The 22,099-nt window shown below is 36.0% G+C and overlaps 1 protein-coding gene across 1 annotated transcript in view; it reads left to right on the top strand.

The window, feature by feature from the left end:
• The window catches only part of SLC25A46 (solute carrier family 25 member 46), a 21,296-nt gene extending 2,957 nt beyond the window's left edge, over positions 1 to 18,339 (top strand). The window contains exons 2-8 of the mRNA XM_006743239.3: positions 770 to 812; positions 2,208 to 2,265; positions 4,609 to 4,686; positions 5,118 to 5,218; positions 12,146 to 12,202; positions 13,431 to 13,488; positions 16,590 to 18,339. Of these exons, the coding sequence (XP_006743302.1) occupies positions 770 to 812; positions 2,208 to 2,265; positions 4,609 to 4,686; positions 5,118 to 5,218; positions 12,146 to 12,202; positions 13,431 to 13,488; positions 16,590 to 17,168 (974 nt within the window). The 3' untranslated portion in view covers positions 17,169 to 18,339. The remainder of the gene's footprint in view (positions 1 to 769; positions 813 to 2,207; positions 2,266 to 4,608; positions 4,687 to 5,117; positions 5,219 to 12,145; positions 12,203 to 13,430; positions 13,489 to 16,589) is intronic.
• The last annotated feature ends 3,760 nt before the right edge of the window (positions 18,340 to 22,099 follow it).

The raw sequence follows: 22,099 nt of genomic DNA, 5'->3' as shown, positions 1-22,099 counted from the left end.
ACAAGCAGGGGGAGTGGGAGAGGGAGAAGCAGGCTTCCTGCCAAGCAGGGAGCCCGACGTGGGGCTCGATCCCAGGACCCTGGGATCATGACCTGAGCCGAAGGCAGATGCTTAACGACTGAGCCACCCAGGCGCCCAAATAAATAAAATCTTTAAAAAAAATAAAAAATAGATATTTAAAACTTGGCAAGAGAGAAGACGAGAGCCTCATTTAACCATTTTGATTGCCCTAAGTACTCTTTCAATTTAATAATTTTGAGGTGTCTTACTTGCAACTGTTGGTTTAACATAGATGCTTTTCACCAATAACAGCAAATGACTAATTTTACAAGATAGGAGGTGAAGTTGTTGGTATAATACCAGTCAGAGCCTTCTATCGAAAAAAATTTAAATTGTTTGTAGTTAGAAGTTGAAAAATGGTAATCCTTAGATTCTACCTGCAGACATGTTTGATTTTGCCCGCACAGTGTTGTAATGCTTTTTAAAATAGTTGCCAGTATTTTAAAATTGGAAGATATTATGTAAAAATGACAATATCTCTTGAGAAAAATAACAGTTTAGAAACCCTCGTCCCACAGTCCCACATGTCAACAGTGAATTGGAGCTGAAGAGCAGGTCTGCCTTACAACTTCCCACAACTTCCCTGGCCCATATGAGAATTTGACTTTGAGACCTAGAATTTAAATAAATATCATGTTAATAAAAGAAAAAAATATTTTACAGTAAACCTAAATATTGGTTATAAGTAATCTTATTTCTTCTGTTTTAGAGCAGTTGAATAGATTTGCTGGATTTGGTATTGGCCTTGCAAGGTAATGATTTTTTCTAAAGATTTTTAATTTAAGTTTTTATTTAAAGTGTTTTATTCAGTGTGTTTTAATGTAAAATGTTAAATGATTAGTATTGCTTCCTTTAGATTGAGTCTTTGGAGCAGTAGATTAAATGTTGAATACTATTTTGCAGAAAAAGTTATTTAAAATCTATAACTTGATTTTTTTCAAGTAAGGACAGAGAATAGTCATTCAATTTTATAATGACAAAATAATTTTGTAAGTTATATTTAAACAACTTTCATGTGTCTATCCAAAAAATCTGATCTAATCTCCCCCTCCAAGAGAAAATAATTTTGCATTGAACCTTTCCCTAAACATTCTAATTATAATATGATATTTAGCAACATAGAGTCTGGGTTTTGCTTACAATCAGCATTTAATGAACACTATTTTTTTTTATTTTAAATGATCATTTCGTGGAAGAAAAGCCTCCAATCTTGATTATGTGATCTCTAGTGAATGTTATTTCAAATACATCAGAATTGCACAAAGGGTTACATTGCATTGCCAGGATAACTCATTATTTTAAAATTTTAATTAAAAAAAATCTTATTTGCATAATTAAACCTGAAAGTGTTAATGTAAATAGGAACAAAATTGTGTTTTAAGATTTTCCTTCTGCTCGAGTAATTTTTCTTTAGCCTCACTGTTTATACTTCAAGCTGTTGTTCATTTGATATATTATTTATATATGTGTGTGTGTGTGTGCGCTACATGCACTCACGCTCGTGCATCTGTCACTGTTAGTATGTAAGCCCACAGTTGTAATTATTTTGTAGGGAATGCTTTCAGAAGAAATATTTGATACCTAAAATAGTAGTCAGTTAATATTTATTAAAATCCCTATAACTTAAATGCAATGTACATCAAAACTAAAATTTATAGAAGGTGGTTCATGAAGGAACTGATGATAGGAACTTTGTTCATAGGACATCTTCTGAAAGGAACTTTGTTCATAGGACATCTTCTGAAAGAAATGGAAAGGAGATTTAAGTTGTCTAGGAAAAGAGTTTCCCGTATCAGGCATATGCAGATGTAGTTTCATCTTTAGACTATATGTATTACTATTTTATGTTATTTCCCTTGCTTACCAGTTTGCAGATCTGGCTTTAATTCTTTTCATATTGAATTTTGTTATTGGTAGAATGATTTGCAAACATGTCCAGACAATTTTTTGGTTTTTTACTATTAGAATGGGAAACATAAAATAGTGCATGATTCTTCAAGCAAGAATAATTTCAGATACATATATGTTGTAATTTAAGTTTTGGCTATTATATGTTTATGCATGTATATATATATACACACCAAAAAAATTATATATAAAGTTAGTTCATATATTATTATATATATATATAAATTATTCTTTTATAGTCTCTTTACAGAAAATGTACTGGCACATCCTTGCATTGTTCTACGCCGCCAATGTCAGGTAAATGAACTTTTCTGTGACCTTCTAAACAATAATCCTGACTCGGATTTAAAATACAGAACTCAGATAAATGGCTGAAACTGTGTAACCATTATTTCATGTGAAATGTACCAGAATCTGCAATATATAAGTCTCAAACTTTTGGTCTTGAAAACTCTTTAAGTGGTAAAAATTGGTTTTGAAAGAAGAAGGTCTAAACTTATACACATAATGTATTAAAAATTGAGTATTTTATATCTTTTCAGATAATTGGCAGATTTTCTTCTTTGTTACTATACCAAAACTTAATAAGTAGTAATATATTAAAGGTTATTTGCAATGAGAAATCTCAAACCATGTGACTTAACTTCTTATACTCTGTTACATTAAAATCTTTTGATCTATACTGTATGTCAAATGGATTTTTTTATCCATGTATGATTCTGTAACATCATGTGTTGATTATTTGAAGAATACTGGGACACCTAGGTAGCTCAGTCGGTTAGGTGTCTGCCTTGGGCTCAGGTCATGATGTCCCCTGGGATCAAGTCCCACACTGGGCTCCTTGCTCAGCAGGGAGCCTGCTTTTCGCTCTGCCTGCCACTCTCCTTGTTTGTGCTAGCTCTCTCTCTCTCTCTGACAAATAAATAAATCTTAAAAAAAAAAAGAAATATATTGATTTACTGAGTTCTGTAGATCTTCTAAATGTTAAGACATTTGATTATACAATATTTTAAAAAATTGTCATTAAATCACTACCAATCCCACCAGAAAAGTGTTTCAGTATTGGTAAGTTCTTCATGGTAGATGCAGTTTTTTCAGAATTCTAATTTTTGTTTGTAAAGTCAGATTTATCATTGGCATCACATAGTGCCAGTTTTTTTTTCCCTTTAATCAATAGACTCACTTTGTTCATTTTTTTTTTTTTTAAGATTTAGTTATTTATTTTAGAGAGTGAAAGAGAGTGGGGGGAGGGGCGGAGGGAGTGGAAAGAGAGAGACTTTCAAGCGGACTCCCTGCTGAGTGCAGAGTCCAATGTGGGGCTCAATCCCAGGACCCATGAGATGACCTGAGCTAAAATCTAGAGTCGAATGCTTAACCAACTGAGCCACCCAGACTTTCTCAAGTGTTAATAACTATAGTCTGGCAGTCAGTTTTTGCAGAAGAAATGGTGTTCCATGAAAAAAGTGGCTAGTTCAGCTTGCAACTCCATCAGACAAGTGCTTTTCCTCACAACAGCTATCTTCCATTATGCAACACACAGAATATTAATTAGAAAGATGTATACTTAAGAATCAAGATTTTATAAAATTAATGTATTTTACTGTTTCACCGAGGACATTCTTCAGTGAAAGTAGCTTTTTCCTCCTTCCAAGTGAGTAGGATAAAGAATATCATATGTACAAAAATACAGTTGGCTGCCAACTGTCTTGATTCATGCTAAGGAGTTAGCAACTTTAGCCACCATTGTTTTATGCTATTATTGAAAATGTCAACACAATAAAAAAGACAAATGATGCCTTAGTATCATTAAGAAAATAATTTTAAACTTGTAGATCCCCTGAAAGGCCCTGGGTTAATTTGACAACACTGGTAAAAACTCCCATAATCTAACTTAATCTTCTTTGAAAATAGAGTTAGAAAAGATATCAATAATTACAAATTAAGCTGTTCATGCTTAGCACCAAAAAAAAAAAAAAAAAATAGTCATTAAGAGCAAGGACAGTGTATATACCCTAGAACAGTGGATTTCAGACATATATTTTACAATGTGACAGTATCACATTGTGATCCAGTGTATCTATCTATATGAGTTACTTAAATGTTTTATGAAATAATGGCATTAGAATGTGTGATGCATTCTGATGCTTTCTTTTTTGTTATTTTACTTAATAAGGGTTGGTTCTCACCCCCTTTACTGATTTCATAATTTACCAATTGTTTATAGCTCATAATGTGAAAAATGCTTGGTATTGAGAGACATGAATCTCCTATTCCCGGAGTTCTTCAATGGTTCCTGTTTGTTCAATGGCATGAATGTTTTGCTACACCAAATGTAATTCTAGTGTTCATGGAAACATAAATATCAAACAGCATGGCCTTCTTTATTATATATTCTGCATTACTGTGTATATTGTGCATTGGTTTTCTGTGTTGTATATACATACAACCATATATCCCGTACTTTTAATAAGCTATTTAAATGTACTTTTAATAGTAGTAAATTTGTTTATGAGTAATTTCTGATGACTTTAGAATTGAACTTTTGTTTATGCTGTGACTCCTTTGTATATCTTTCAATGGCCTTGTTATTTCTTGATAAAACAATAACAAAAAATAATTACAACATAATATCTTTTATAGGTTAATTATCATGCTCGGCATTACCATCTCACTCCATTTACAGTCATCAATATTATGTACAGCTTCAACAAAACTCAGGTGAGAATTAGTCTGTAGGTTCTGTTAAAATTATTTATAGCATAAGTACCATTTGGTCTTAGTAGTAATTAAAGCAAGAGCAATTCCTTTTAATTTAGTTAATAAAAATATTTTAATGCTTGTTCTAAAACTAATGTAACATGGTAATGACATTTTTTGATGTCACTGAATAATCAATGTATTCACATCATTGCCAAAATTAATTAAATATCAGGGATATTTAATCAATATTAGAGATTTAGTTAACGTAGGCCACTCGACAAATAATAAAATGATAGGAATTAATGTAGTTGTAGTTCTGTACTAAAATGTCTTACAATAATGCCTTATTGGAAAATATCAGTAAATTTAATATCAAATTTTATTAAGACCTTTTCTGTGTTTCTTATTTAGGCATTAATAGCAATAACAATAAATTTTGTTCATTTTAGGGACCAAGGGCCCTTTGGAAAGGAATGGGAAGTACATTTATTGTCCAGGGAGTCACACTTGGAGCAGAGGGAATAATAAGTGAATTCACACCTTTACCAAGGTACCTTCTTGGCATCTTTTCAATATTAGCTTTGTATTAAATTTTAACAAAATATAGTTTCTAAAAATACCGTGACTTTGAAAACTTGCCTGACGTAGCTAAGAGAAGAAACAGAGACTAAAATTAGTTATATTTTATTGAATTAGTATGTGATAAAGAAAATGCTTCCTGGCCTAGTATCTATTGAGATAGGTCTTTCAGCTCCTACTGCTATGTTTCAGCAACTGTCTACTAAGGAACAAATATGAGTTGGGTGAAGGAGACACATGTAAGCAAATTATAGTAGTGCATCAAGATTAGTGCTATAGTTAAACAAACCCCTTTCAGTGCCCAGAGGACACTTTGCATGAAGTTATTGGCAAAGGTTTCAAAAAAGAACTGAAATTTGAGCTATATCTTGAATTATGAGTAGGAATTGACTTGGCAGAGAAGGAGAGCATTCCAAGTAGAAGTGACAGCATGCCCAATTTTATGGCGATTGGAAGGTCTGGGTAATAAATGTCTTGTGCTTGGAATATTGGGCATTTATGGAGTGGAATAATAGAAAAAGAGGCTGAGATGCTAGATTGAAGCATGGTCATGCCTCTGTAAGGGACTTGGGTTTATTCTCTATGGAGTTGGGAATCTAAGGTGTTTGTTTCAATATATAGGTTCTTTGATCAAGGATTTACTCAAGTGGCAGTGTAAAATAAAAAATTAGACAGTTCTAGCCAGAGACTTGTGGAGAACTGTTATAATAATCTAGGCCAGATTGAGAGGGATCCGAAGTGTGGGATAGAACAGAAAGGGATAGACATTTCTGAAATCTAACAAATAATTGGTGATAGATTGGGGATCAGGGGATGGGAGAGAATTTTCATCAGTGATAGATTTCTAGACTGGAGAGTACAAGAAGAAGAATAAGTTGGAGTGGGAAAGAAGATAAGGAATTTAACTTTCAATAGATAAAATTTGAGTTTCCTGCAGGACATCTAGGAGGACATGTCTAGTATGTGGTTGGCACCATGGATTGGGGGGTCTTAGAAAAAATTTGAAGTTGGAGACATAGCCTTGAATGTTCCGGCATAAAAGTAGCAGTTGAAGCATTAGGATGGATGAATTTCCCTCAGGAGAAAGTGTACACTAAACGACAGAAAGTGGACCAAGGACAGTATCCTTGGTAATGTGTGAAGGCACAATGTGTATGCCATGTGTGTATGTGGATGTGTATGAGGTAGGAGAGGTAGTTGAGGGCAGTTGTCAGAGATACAAAACCCATCAAACATAGTAGTAACCTAGGATAATAGTGTCCTAGAAGCCAAGAGAAGAGAATTAGAATTGTAGATACATTTGGAGGGAGAGGGAAGAGAAATTAAGGAAACTTACTTCTGGGTCTGTTTTCTCTCTGAAATAGAATATAATGTCATTAGGTGAAAGAAGGATGAGCATTGGGATCAAAGTAGAAAAGCATGAGAAGAATGATATACATTTGAGACAGTCACAGCTATGCATAACAGGAAGGGAACCTTACAAGGAGTATATATGAAAGGAACATTAATAGATAATAGTGGAAATCATAAATTTGTTTAGGTACTATTTGGCAGGACTCTGACTTTCTGTATCAATGCTGTATTTCAGAGATAGCATCAAAGACTTTGAATGGTTTGTTAATCCAAAGTTGGTCCCCAGCAGAGTGAATTTTTTGGATTGACTAGGAAGTGAGGTAGTTGAAGGTACAGCCACCAGTGTCTCAATCTTGGGATTCAGTCCTTACAGGGAATGAAATGAAGGGAGGAAAGACTGAAGTCAGGCTTTTTGCCAATGCGATTGCTCTCAAAGGACCTCATAGTCAGAGTTCTTTAACACAGCCTTACTAAATGTTAAAATCAAAACATTTGGCCAGCTAAAAGTTTCCCCTCTCATACTTAAAAAATCTGAATTTCTGCCCTTGGCTAACTTCATTCACCCTGTGGCTTTTTATTTCATAGGATGAGATCAGAGGTTAGTACTTGTCGTCAAATGTTTGTAAAATTCTCCCACAAACACAAAATTTTATAAAGATTTAATAAAATTCAGGAATTTCTATATAATGAAGTGTAAAGAATTCTGTAAATTTGCAGTCAGATTACTATTGGTCCTGGCTGTACCACTTTTTACTTCTGGGATTTCAGACAGGTCATGCTATTTCTTTAACACAGAGATGAAGTAGTAGTAGTAACTTTAAAGTAGTACTTTAAAGTAGTAACTTTAACTTAAGACTGAAGGGAAGGACAAAGAGGAATGGGAAGGCACAAAATTTCATTAAATTTTATTACCTTCCTTACTCTATGGACCTATAGATATGTCAATTGTATGGGTATATATTTTCTCTTGGTCATTTTGGGTCTTATTAAAGAAGGCACAAAAGGCTATCTTTGTTGTATTCTACTTGTATAATTTTTCAGATAAATCCCACTCATTAATTCACTTCCTGAGTACCTACTATGTGCTAGATCCTGTGCTGGAAATCATGTATACAGTGAGGAGAAGAAGCAAAAGGTACCTGTGACCATGAAACTTAGAAGCCAGTATAAGGGACATACATTAAGTAAAATAATCCCATTAATGAATAAATAATTACAAATTGAAGGAAAAGAAAAGATTCTGTGAGATTATTAAAGGGTTAGGAACAGTGTCCCTAATAAAATAATATTTAAGCTGACATCTGGTGATTAGGCTCAGACCAGTTTGTGTGAAGACAGTGTTGCAAGGGTAACTTGGGACTTGGAGAATTCAGGTAACTGAGAGAAGGCTCATATGGCTGAATCTCAGAGAGCAAGAGGGAGAGCGTGTGACAGAATGCTGAAGAGATAGGTGAGAGCCAGGTTGATGGATGGCCTTGTAGGCCACTTTGAAGATACTGAAGAGGGGATGACATGATCAGATTCATGTTTTTTAAAGGGTCATTGTAAATGGAGATGAGAAGATTGCAGGAGGACCAAAGTGTCTAAGAGGACACACGTTCATATGCTGTAATAGTCATCTAGGCGACAAGTAATGGTAGCTAGGACCAGGGTGGCATCTCTTGAGATGGATCTAAGTGGACTCTTTTGAAATGTATTTAGGTAAAACTGATGGTATTTAGTGATGGACTAGGGATGGTGGATGATTGAGGAGGAGCTGTTGTGGAGGCTCAGACCAGGTTGTGTGAAGACAAACTGGATTTTGGCTTATGTAACTAGATGTCAAATAAAGCCATTCTCTGAAGTACAGTGTAAACTTTTTTTAAAAATCTGTTTTGGGCAGGGTTGACCTTTCTTGGGGAAAAGCAAAGTCATAGCAGGCAAGGCAGCAAAGCAGTAACCCAAAGTGATTCACAAAAGTTACCACCTGAGGCGAATGAGCTTGGGGGTCTCCTAGACTGAGGTTCCTTAATTCCACAGCAATCACTAGGTAGAACAGGTGAGACAGTATGGATTCACCAATATTTAGATTTTTATATTCATTTTGATCACATCTGAGAGAAAAAGAGCAAGTCTGTAGTGCCCATGAAGTCACCAAGCTTAGAGTTTTACAGTATTACTACTTAAAAAAAAAAAAAGTATATAACCCAAGATCATCATCTGTGATCTCTTTCTTTATCTAGTGCCCAGGTCCCTCCCCAGTCCTTCCCCAAGTCTTCTCCCAGGTAGAGTGAGTGAGACTATGTATACCCTTTACTTTCATATGTCATTTCTCATATTAACATAAGGAGAACCTGTAGTCAAGGCTACCTGTCTATTTCAGTCTCTCACAAAACCCATTTGGTTGACCTTCAACTTCATTTGATGCATCTCACATTTGTAGTTGTACCAATATAAACATCTTACAGTTTCTCCTCATGTTGTCTGTTTCTCCTAACTGCTCTTCTGAATTCACTGACTTTGAACATATTCTATTTTAAACACAATGAAATCTTTCTCCAGTTCAGTAGATTTCCTTTCTGATTAATAGTTACTAAGTAGGGACCACTAAAAGAGTCTGAGAGTAGGAAAGAAAGATCATTTGCTTGATTTTGGACAAGTTCATTTTTAGATGAGCTTTGCCATGTCCAGGTAGAGTTGTCACGAGACAGATGATATACATGGTTGACATACAGAGAAATCTAAACTGAAGCTAATGGATTTGGGAGGTTTTGAAAGCATCATCTTGGATAATATTGCATCAGGAAGGAACATAACATAAAGTAAGAAGAGGGCCTGAGCCTTTAGGAAACCTAGAATAGGTGGCTGGGTTAAGAAAATCCTCCTACAAAGGAGTCAAAAGTAGAGACTAGAGGGGAGGGGGACAATCCAGAAGAGTATGGGATAGTGGAATACAAGGGCAGAGAAGCTGAGGGCGTGATGGCTGTTGAAGGCGAAACAAGGTATATCCAGCTCCCAGTGCTCATCACAAGTGCCTTCCTTAATACCCAGCACCCACTGAACCCATCCCTCTGCCCACCTTCCCTCCAGTAACCCTCAGACTTAAAAATGTCCATTGGATATAGACATAGAGGTCATGGGGACCTTGGCAAGAGTTGTTTTTTAGAAAATTGGGGTAGAAGCCAATTTGGAGTGGGTTCAGAGGTGAATGAGCAGTTAGGACATGGAAATAGCAAGTTTAGAAAGTTGGCTCTGCAGAGGAAAGATGAAGAGAAGTAGCTGGAAGATGGATTTGGTTGGGGGAATATTTTTTTAGGAGGGCAGCTGTCTGAACATGTGAAAATGGGAGATAATGATAAGTAAAGACTGTTTCAAAATAGAGTTACTTAAAAATTCTATTGCTTTTTTGTGTATTGATTATGCATGGAAGCATGTATATCAATCTGTCAAATAGAGAACTATTTTAAGAAAAAGCAAGTCATTTCTCTTAAATTTGTTGTTCTTTTTCAAGGACAGGTTTTGCTTGTGAAAATAGTTAAATATATTTACCCATCTTTTAGTATTTGATAAATATGAAGAGGTTTGATCACAAGTAGATTTTTATACTACTCTCTTCCCTAAAGCATTTCTGTGTGCTAATTGAAATTTCTAGAGCTGTGGCAATAAGTTTTACCCACAGATAGAGATACAAGGAAGAGAGTCTCATTTTTTTTTAAACGATTCTAAACTTCATTTTCCCACTTTCAATAATCTTACTGCTACTAAGAATTGGCAGTAGTAATTAGTATTGTATTCAAAGGCAAAGTTACCCAGTCCTTACAGAAATACTGATCACAGACCATTTGTCTCTAATGTTAATGATGATTTCATCCTTAAAATCACTGTCATAATGCCCTGTGATAATACTCTCTGGGGCCTTGATAAGAGTAACAGCAGTACCCAGATGATTTGCAAATCATGTAGCATATATTGTTTTAGAATCAGAAAGTCACTGTCAAAAAGATGGGAAGCCTAATCTTTTTTATACTTTTCATCCAAATCATTGGTGGTCATTTCAGCTCTATTTTTCTGTGGTTGTTCAGGCCTAAAATAGTAGTCTTAGTATTAATTTAATCAGAATGTGACTCCGAAGGCTCTCTAAGGTCTTATTGATTACAGGTGGTTGCTCTGTTGTCTGAAAGTTTCTCTGCAGATCTTTCATTCTCTTAGAAAGTCCGCATACCACCCATGTTGTAATTGTACTGGGTTTGTTTTTAGAGGACTTATTAGTGAGTATTTTTTGTACCTTTTTAGTAGAAAATAATTTTATTCCTTACCTCCTTAGGTTTGTCATATTCTCTCATTTCAAATTGAAGATGCTTCCTCAGCTTCCTGCCAGGGCCGGGGTGCACTTCACATTTCCCTCTCGCTGCTCTTTGGCCTCTCTCTCCCTTCTCCGTCTTCTCCCGCCCCTTCCACCCCTCCCTCTGCCTTCTCAGTTTATTCTGCCTCCTCATTTACTTTCCCTTTTGCTCTCTCTCCATTCTCTTTTCTCCTTTCTGACTTCTCTCTTGGTACAACTTTCTCCTCTTGTGTTTCTGCAGCTTACCTCTCTTCTTTTTCTCCTCTCTTTTCTGGTTTCCGAGGGTGACCTCAGCAGCAGGAAGCACAGGGTGCAAGACCTTGGTCTCAGCCCTGGCGCTTTGCCTGTCACCTGAACATGTCCCTGTGGGTCTTCTGACCTTCCTTCTCTCCTAAGTAAAGCAGATTGGGCCATCCCTGCTCCGCTTACCTCACAGGATGCCGTCCGGTGTCAAATGGGATGAGAGGCAGTGCAGACAGGGGACACAGTCTTCCAAGTCCCAGACACCAGGGTTGAGGACGCAGTTGCGCCACTAACTAGTTGTATGGCTTTGGGTACATTATGAACCCCTCTCTCAGCCTATTTCCTCATCTGTGAAATGGCGATAACAAAGTCATTGTGAGGGTTAGAAATAACTCCTGCAAAGCACTTTGCACCATGCCTGGCCTTGTAAGTGCTCAGAAAGATACCAGAATATAATAAAGTTTACACAGTTAACGTCATCATAATGAGGGAAGGCACTTTGGAAATTTGGTGCTACGCAAATGTCATGTGTCATTCATTCTGCATTACAGTTACTGAATTTTGTTTTGTTTTTAAATTCTTATCCTTTTTTATGCTTTTTCTTCCTTTATCCTATTCCTTGTTTCCCTTTCCCCTCCCCAACTATTCTTTCTTCCTCAACCCCTCATTTTTATATCTTCTTCTTGAAGTTTTCATGTTCCTCCTTTAAGTTTTAAGTTTTTCATAATTAGTGGTAGCTCTTCCTCTTCTGTCAGCCCCTTCTTTCAGCACACAGAAAAGCACTCAGTACGTTTTTTCTTTTTAAACCACCATAATTGTTTGAAGTGTGTCCCAGAAAAGAAAGTGTTCACCATTAGAATATATTTCTCCTATAGATTTTTTTTCTTAATTACAGTCGACTGATGACCTTTTTGAAAGTCGGGCTAATTCAAGATGTTGTAAATAACATGGCTTCTATTTTATCGAAATTTATTTTTTTAGGGAGATTTCACGTAAGTGGAATCCTAAACAAATAGGAGAACACCTTCTACTAAAATCGTAAGTATCAAAAGTGGCACTTACATTGAAAATTTGCATTAATTTTTATAGTGTTAGGACTGAAAAAAAATCTTAATACAGCAAAAAAAAATTAGGCCAATAAAATATTTGTGGGACTAGAACTTCAAAAGACGGTTAACATAGAGTTTAGAAATAAAATCCTGAAATATATATGACCTTTAAAATAAATCTTTCTAATTTGAAAGGCTGAAATCACAACCTAATTTTCCTCTGTGTTCTTAGGAAGTTAGCAGAGGTCTTCAACTTGTTTAACCCGAATGCCAGAAAAATCATTTTATTATTAAGCAGAGACAAAACCTTATTTGTATAATGATGAGCAAACTCAAACCTTAGTGTTATTAAAATGTAGTCCTAAGGACACTTCGTGATTTTACGACACTGACCATTTTTGTAGATTAGAGTTTTACTCTTCACTTTTTAATTTTTTTTGAAGATTGTGAATTGGAAATCCCCCAGCTTGCTGGCTCCCTCTGTGGGACATTCCAGCACATTATTACTTAGTGATGTTCCATTCACCTTGAAAACTACTTCTTGCCAGGACCTGGCCCATAGGGTTAGGTAAGTCCCACCTTGATGTTATTTTAAATAACTATATTTTGCAGGCTTGCAAAGTTGTAATATTACTCTGGCTAAATAGCGGTGATAGGAAACAACTTTGCAAAGCTGTACAATATTGTTTTTTAATAATAAAAGTGGACTTCACTCATCATTGAAGATTGGTTTAGCTCTGCTGGGTGGGAAATCTGGGAATGGATAATGATAATCGATAGGATAATAGTAGAGCAGTATACTTATTCAAATGTCACTAAAAAAGGCAAACAGTGGAATGGATCCCTCATCCTAACTTTTAAATATCAGATTTATAGGCTACATTAGCTATATGCAGGTAGACAACAAGGTTACATTAGCTATGTGCAGGTTGGACAGTGAATCATAACCAAGCCTACATTTTACTGGTTTAAAAATCCATTTTCTTTGCAGCCTTTCTCTGTGTTATTATTAATACTTAAATTTTATCACAAACTGTTGAATAAGGCATCTTACAATACAGGTCTTCAGAGTATCAGGCTATAGATATTAATAGTTGAAAACCTTAAATATATTCAGACTTGAATATAAATTATGCTGATATATTAAAGTAGATATTCAAACTTTAGTGTAAGCATGTTGTTTCAGTATACTGATAAAACTGTTTTAATTTCTACAGCCTCACTTACATGGTGGCATTGCCTTTTTATTCAGCAAGTCTAATTGAAACAGTACAGGTGAGCTACTTTTTATTGTCATTTTTTAGTTAAAAATATTTTTTAAAATATTCAGTATATTGTTTATATCAGATTCTGATTGTATACCAGAAAAATTTAAGACAGTATCCTTTTTTAAAATTTGTATCTCACAGATATCACAGATATCCCAAAGATTGTATATTAGGCACATTGCTGGTTGTGTATCTTTCCTTTGCAAACTTACTTCACACTTCTAGTTTTAATTTTTTTTATCCCTTCCATAGCCAGCTGTATTCTTCATTCAGCTATCTCAGAACCCAGCCAAGGACTTATCCTGAATACAAAGAATCTGTTTGGGTTTTTTTTTTTTCCCCCCCCCCCAACTTTTTAAGCTGTTACATACAACTCAAATGCTTATGGCTTGTTGCCAGACAGTAAATTACTAATTACCTAAGCATAAAATAATGCTGGATAATCATCCCAGTAGTGAGCAGGTAGTCCCATAGGTAGTCTACGAAACAGCATTCTTTTTAAATATGCCTTGGGGCGCCTGGGTGGCTCAGTCAGTTAAGCGGCTGCCTTCAGCTCAGATCATGATTCCAGGCTCCTGGGATCAAGCCCCACATACATCGGGCTCCCTGCTCAGCAGGGAGACTGCTTCTCCCTCTGCCTCTGACCCTCCTCCCTGCTTGTGCTCTCTCTCTCTCTGTTTCAAATAAATAAATAAATAATTTTTAATAAATGATTTTAAATATGGCTTTTAAGGAATATTTGGTGCCATGGTGTGTTAAGTACTACGAAGCTAAAGCAATCTTCTGTTAGCATCTTAGTGTTCTACCATTTCTAACCACATGGTGGTGCTTTAAGTACAGTGTATTAATGTACTTCTTGCCATACCATTCCTACACTTAAAACTGTAAGATGAAGATAGTTTTAACTTCACATATACTCACCACCTATCTCCTGCCTCCAACACCAGATCCTCTAGCTTATTTCTTTTCTTCAGTACGTATGTGTTTCCTCTGTAAGAACCTTAGGGGATTAGCCTTTGCTTTTCTAATTACTCTTTTCCACTTAGTTGCTTTTCTGGCCTTATTGCTGATTATTTATTTATTTATAATTAACTTGAGTTAACTGAAGTTAATGTTTTGCTATGCCAGTATCCTTTCCTCTCCCCTTGCATTTGGCATTGTGTCAAATGATACAACCTTTGTATAAGGCTGCAGTTTATGGAGTTACCACTCTGTGAGATATTCTCATTTGACAGATAAGGGGGAAAATAGCAGGAAGGTAGTTATTTCAAGAAAAAATAAGCAGTGTCATATAATGCGGAGAACAAGTTTTAGCTTTAGACAGACCCTTATCAAAATCACATTTCTCTACTTAAGTTTGATCGTGTGAGTAAACAAATGTCTTAACCTTTTAAATCTTAATTTTCTCATCCATAAGATGGGAATAGCATTTTAATAACAGTTATAAAAATTAGATGAGTTATTTATGTAAATTGCCCAGCTCACTATCAGTTAGTTTGGTTTTTTTACCCAATATCCAGCCCCTGTTTTTCCTTGCTCCAGATTCCACCTGCTGTCTCCTTTTGACCCTTTTGTCTATTTTCTAGAAGTCTTTCTATTACTTCTTAGAGTTTTTCTCTTTTGAGCATCTTCTTCTTTTAATAACCTCTTTGCCATCTCTTCTGCTGTCCTCCAAGGTGTAATCCTTGGCCTGCTCTGCTTTTTATCCTATATTAACCATCCTGAAGAACTCATTTACTCTTGTGAATCATTTTAACTCTCATCTCTATGTGAATTAAATCATCTTCCCCTCAAACTCAACTCATATAACAGTCTCATCTTATTACCCTGAAAATTAGCTTCCTTTTGAGCTGCTTCTCCTTTTCTGTTAGTGCTACTATTGATATCTGCCCCCAAAGACTCAAAAGTTTAGTTCTGATTTTTAGGAAAGTCTTGATTTTTATGTTTCTTTCATCCTTCATAACCAGTCAGTCATATGCCTTCTTAGTTGTAAATGCAGCAAGTATCTGAGATTTGTCTGTTTCTCCCCACTGATAGGCCATTCTCCTTTCTTTAGCACACACTCAGCTTACTACGTTATCTTCTTTCTTCCTACTTCGTTCATGTTCAGTGGTTTTTTTTCCCCCTCTGGGAACTCAGATTTCCGAGAACACTTTTTCCCTTGAAAAATACACATTTATTTATAGATCTCCTGTAGGACAACTCCTGAAGCTCTTAAAAATGAGCTTACTGATGATCTGTTGTCTTCATTAAAAATCCATGATCTAGTTCCTGCATTTTAAAGTCACTCTCTACACTCATGCCATTGCTCTCGAGTTGCAATGTTTATATCCTTTTGCTGATCAAGAATCTGTGTTGACTCATAGTCCCTAATGTCAGTTGTAAAAAAAGGCAGGTATATTATAGATGATAATGACTAACATTGAGTGAGTGTCTCTGGAAGCCAGGCCTGTTTTCATGTAATACTTGCAGCAACCCTGTGCATAAAAGGTAGGTGGGACTAATCCCATTTTTATAGAATGGTAAACTGACTCTTAGGAGAAGTAACTTGCCCAAGGTCACATAACCAGTAAGTAATTGGTGGAGGCAGGGTTTAAACCTGTGCTTAAGAACTCTCAGCACTGTACAACCTCTTTAGGTGTCCAGTAGCTGTTGCTTTTCAAAATGAGTTCTAAGGAGCTTCTTGAGGGTAGGGGAACCGGGTGTGTCCTGTCCACATCTTCCCCCATTTCCCTTCCCAGTAAGAATAGCTCCTAGCTTCACTGCTGTCTGTTAGGAAATTTCATTTAAAAAAAAGAATCTAGGGGCACTCAGGTCATGATCCTAGAGTCCCAGGATCGAGTTCCGCTTCCGGCTCCCTGCTCAGCAGGGAGTCTGCTTCTTCTCTGACCCTCCCCCCATCTTGTGCTCTCTCTCTCAAATAAACAAAATCTTAAAAAAAAAAAAAAAAAGGAATCTAATGCCTAGATAACATTTGAAGTGTGCAAGCCATTGATACTTTCTCTCAGTAGAACTAAATTAGGATTTAAAAGGGACCTAAAAAGAGTGCTTTCTTTGGGCACGGTAAGCAAGTGTTAACTTTTACCTGTTTCATCATTTTTATTTCAGAGTGAGATCATCCGCGATAACACTGGAATTTTGGAATGTGTAAAAGAAGGAATTGGAAGAGTGATTGGCCTCGGAGTGCCTCATAGCAAACGACTGCTCCCACTTCTTTCCTTGATCTTCCCTACGGTGCTGCACGGGGTTCTTCATTACATCATCAGCTCAGTCATTCAGAAGTTTGTCCTCCTAATTCTAAAGAGAAAGACTTACAGTAGCCGTCTAGCTGAGAGCACTAGTCCGGTGCAGAGTATGTTGGATGCTTATTTTCCAGAACTTATTGCTAACTTTGCTGCCAGTCTTTGCTCTGATGTTATACTTTACCCATTGGAAACAGTTCTGCACCGCCTTCACATTCAAGGAACACGCACAATCATTGACAATACAGACCTTGGCTATGAAGTGCTTCCCATTAACACACAGTACGAGGGAATGAGAGACTGTATCAATACCATAAGGCAGGAGGAAGGAGTGCTCGGTTTTTATAAGGGGTTTGGTGCTGTGATAATACAGTACACACTGCATGCAGCTGTTCTACAGATTACTAGAATTATTTACTCCACCCTTCTTCAGAATAGTGTTTGAGGTTTAAGTTCCTGGTTAGTCTAAAAGACATAATCTGGATACTTTGTTATGAAATTATGAGGGATAAAAGTGAAATACTGGGGGGAAAATGGATTAGAAAGCAAAACTGGTAGAAAAAGCCCATGCTCATTATATTGACTCTTCATTTTTTAAAAGGCATAGGTACATATTTTGGATGAAAAGGGTTCCAAACTTGAAACCTCCATGAAAGAAACACTCACGCATTGAATTCTAGCTAGTGTAGCACTCATGCTAAACTAAAAATGACCCTGGGCAGAAGGAAAAAATTGTCAGCAAACATAAAACAGAATTTCACAGAGCTGAATTTATTCCATGTGACTAATATTTATTAGAAGTTTATTTCACCTAGATTGATACTGCTGTATCATCCTTCATATAGTATATATAGTATCAGTATAGTTTAAGTAAATCAGCTATGTCATCAGTGATAAAGATGAGAAGGACTAGATTTGGCCATGTGTAAGCAGGACTTGAAGAGTTTTAAATTGCATTGTCCCTGTATAACTTTTTAATGGCTGTATATTTATTATATAAAGCCATTTATGTACACACATGAAACTCAAAATTTCCTTCATCTCTACAAATTTTCCACTCAGATCAGCTTATTCCATAAGATGAAGTCATGTACTTTCTGCTTGAATATCAGAACAAAACATTAAAAGACAAGGTACCCAAAAGATTTAAGGTAAACAGCATATTTGTCCATATCCAAACCCAGCATTTCAATGCCAGCAACTGAAAATTCGTCATATGTTTATAAAGCTTGATTTGCTTACCTAGATACGTGAATCATCAGGCTGTTTTTAGACCCAGCCACTCCTTATATAGAATAGAAAATAATCATGACAACTATTACTATTTCCACATTTACAAATTGTGTCCTGAAAGGAATGTGACTTGCCTTATATTTCTGAACGACTTGTCTTAGAGGAGACACAAATTGAAATTCACGTGAAAATATGAGCCTCTCGCCTTCCATATAGTCGTCATTAAATAATGGCTTCAGTTTTTATTTTCTTCTAGTTTTTGTTTATAGTTTCATTCTCCAAACTAAGATATACATAAAGGGAAAAACAAGTTTATCCTTATCACCTTTTATTTAAACTTGTTTGAATGAATAATGAAGAAAAAAATAAAAACCGTAAAGGAAGTTTGTCCTTGCTTTTTATGGATGAGGAAAAGAAGTAAATCTCAAAAATAATAAGCAAAAACATGGTTGTCAGTTTGTTTAAAAAAAAAAAATTCTGCCTGTTCCTAAGTTGAAGTTGGTGGGTGAGGTTCTTTGTATAATAAAATAATAAGCATTTGACTGCTCCATCATTAAACATACTAGAATTTCATTTCCTCACAGGAGTGATCACAGTTTTGTTACAAACCATTTAGCACACTGAAGTGCAGTGATTTTGCACTAGTGCTGTCCAACCTAAAACTGAGATTTACTTGCTCAATGTCAGCGAAACAGTCACTTTTTGTGATTAATAGTTTTAGAACCAAAAAATGGTATCTAAAAGGTGTCAAACCATACGTAAATAGCAACTCTGTCTATGATCTCGTGTGGTATGTGTGTGGTTTTTAAAAATCACTAAAATACACATGTTTTCCATTTTTAAATTCCACAAAGAGGGGAAAATAAAATTAAACACCACTGGTCACATGTATTTTCTGGTTAATCTTTTAGATCATGGTTTACTTTGCCCTACCCATAAATTGTTTTCAATGCTTTTGAACTGCTAAGTAAATTTTTAGATGTTTATAATCTGCCCAACTTCCAATCATTTTTATTATAATCAAAGATTGTTTCAAATAAGAGTAAACTTCAGAAAATTTCAAGTTTCAGAAAATTTCTAGAAAAACAGAATCTGAATGGAATCAAGTATTTACTAATGAAAATCCATGAGATCCATCATGTAGTTAAAAATCAGTTATTTCAAGATTTTTGACAAAAATTAGTATAAAGATTCAGTTATATAAATCTGTCTCATTATAGAATCATTACAAGATGGATAGTCTGAACCACACACAAGTAAGGTTGGTCTTTTGTCTCTTCAGAGACAGAATACAAATTAATATTAAAATTGGAGTGTGGCAAGTAAAATACTAATTATTCTTTACTGCCATTCCAAATTAGTTGAAGTATAAAAATCCTTAAAATTCAAGAACTTAGATGCTGGCCAAATATACTTAAATGAATTTAGAAAGGAATAAGTGTAATGCATATTAGGCACACTCTCCCTTTTAAAAATTGCTCTAGTTCCTTAGCATATATGTGCCAAAGTCAAATATCCATTGGCTACGTTTTTTAAGGTGACAATAGCTCAGAATATTTTTAATTCAGTATGATTAATAGTATCATGAATAAGATTCTATTAAAATGTTCCACAGGCCCAATGGTCCCCTTACATAAGCCAGCTTTTGGCCATGGGGCTGAAGTGTGATTTGTCGCTTTACATTGTAGGATTTCTTTTTTTTTTTTTTTTAAAGATTTTATTTATTTATTTGACAGAGACACAGCGAGAGAGGGAATACAAGCAGGGGGAATGGGAGAGGGAGAAGCAGGCTTCCCGCGGAGCAGGGAGCCCGATGTGGGGCTCAATGTGGGGCTCGATCCCAGGACCCTGGGATCATGACCTGAGCCAAAGGCAGACGCTTAACGACTGAGCCACCCAGGCGCCCCTACATTGTAGGATTTCTTTCATCTGAGTCAGTATGAAAGTGATTGAGTTAAAAACTGAAAAACCTGGTAAATACTAAGTATGTTAAGTGAATTTATGAATTTATTTAGTACATTTGCACATAAATTTCTTTTCCCTGAGCTACCCTTCTCTATTTATGAGCCCTTGAAAATATAACCCCTAGGATTTTAAAATTTATTGAAGCCTCCAAACTCCCAGCACTAGATGTTATATATATGAAACAGTAAAAACAAACTGATTTCAAAATGACCAAGGTTTGGGGGATCTGATAACTCAGCCAATGTTTTCAGGAACAACTGGAGAGTAAAGAAACCTCGCTCACTTTTGCAAACATGCCGGACTACTCACAGCTGTCTTTTTAGTACAGGCTTTGTTACAACTGCACAAAGCATTCACTTCACTGACTCGGCACGAATGCTTCAATATTTCTGTGTATTCATATACCTGCTCAGAAAATAAAACACACTGCTTTTGTTCTTTGCAACTGAGATTGTGGAGGATATTTGCCCTCAAGTTTGATTGCTTGAGCTTTTGGAACATGAAAGACTACTCTGCCAGCTCATAAAAAGACAGGTTTGAATTAATTATTTTCGATAATATGTAAGCAAATAAAATCCCCTTGGTGGCAACTCACATTGCATTAGAATTTGAGTGATACTTTGGCATCTCCGTTTTCTCTTCTCTTTCAAATAATTGCACAGTTCTCTTGCTCTCTCTAATATAAACTGGATGTGTAATGTCTTTCTTTTGAGTCCCTGAGTATCATTAATGAGATACCAAGTTGTATAGCAGAGTAACAAAAACTTGTGATACTATGAGTCTTACACAATATTACCTCAGCTACAAGAGGTGTTTGTGTGTGTTTTTAAGTTGTTTTTGTCTAGTATTTTAAATGTTTTCAGCAAATTGTGTAATATGAAAAGGTTCAATAAAATGTTGAAATAAAAGCAAGTATTTTTTATGCTAGAGGACTACAGGGGCTCCTGGTAAAAGAAATGTTGTATTTTTGTAGGTAGAAATGAAGATCAGGAAATATATATGAAGTTAAACTTTTTTTTCCCCACCATTTAAAACAGTCCTTCTGATGTAACTGTGATGTGGCTCACAAAACAAGTCACCTACTTTCTAAAATAAGGTTTCATGTGCATTATATTTTGTAAAAGTCTTCCACATTCCCGTGTTTGCTCCTTACAACAGCCCTCAGGCATTTTCTGAGTAGTTTTGTTTAGGGAAGAAACAGGTAACAGGGAGGTTGTGACTTGTCCAGTGTTAAGTAACTAGGGGAGTGATGACAGGAAGATGGCAATTAGGCAGTTCCAAACTTCTGTCCGTCCATAGAAACTTAGAAAAAAACAACCAGAAAGTCAGAACCAACTTTGTCAGAACTCTAGAAAACAAGTTTACAGCAACCAAGTGAATGCAGAATCAAGAAAAAAGGCAACTTAATGGTAGGAAAACTTCGTGGGGTTTTTACTTGCCTTTGGCCCAGCTGCCTTCCTGGCATCTGTGGTATTCCACGTGCCATTGTAGGACATGGTCCTTGGCTCTGGAAGGAATAGAGGAGACATTATTTGCAAGTGAGTGTGTTTATGTGTACTAACCTCTCTAGGGGCTACCTGAAAAACTAATGCAAAGTGCTCATCTGTTTTCCTTAACTGGAGCTCCACTCAGGCCAGAAAAATGGTAGGCATTGCTTGAAAACATTGTAAGATGATCAGAAAAACCTCAGCCACTTAGGGCAAAGAATGACGGTCAGGACATGCAAGAGACCATCTAAAGCCAGGGAGGAAAAGCCAGGAAGAGAGGAGTTGCTTTGGGGAATCGGTATTCAAAAGTCATCATGTGTATTAGGGAATTTAGAAAGCCACGCACATGCTCGGGACAGGATGCATGCTCAGAAAAGAACTGAGAAGAACCTCAGCGTTAACCACTAGCTGATCTTTAAGCTCAGTGCAAGCAGGAAGGAAGGGTGAGGCAGAGTTGTAAAGGACCTGGCTAAGGATTAAAGGGGTACTCCGCCAGTCCACAAAGTAAAGCAACTAACTAAAGCCAGAAATCAAAACCTAGTCTTATATCTAGTTCAGTGTCCCACCATAATGGGACCCCTCAAAGATGCTCTAATAATATCTGCTCTTCAGGAAAAGAATAATAGCTTACATTTTCAAGCACTTAGTATAATGGCCAGATCATTAATAACTTAAATGTATTATCTCATTA

This window comes from Leptonychotes weddellii, chromosome 7 (assembly GCF_054177405.1).
Source record: "Leptonychotes weddellii isolate Sample4059 chromosome 7, ASM5417740v2, whole genome shotgun sequence".
NCBI lineage: Eukaryota > Metazoa > Chordata > Mammalia > Carnivora > Phocidae > Leptonychotes > Leptonychotes weddellii.
Note: the sequence above shows the minus strand (reverse complement) of the source record. Positions and strands in the feature narration are given on the sequence as shown.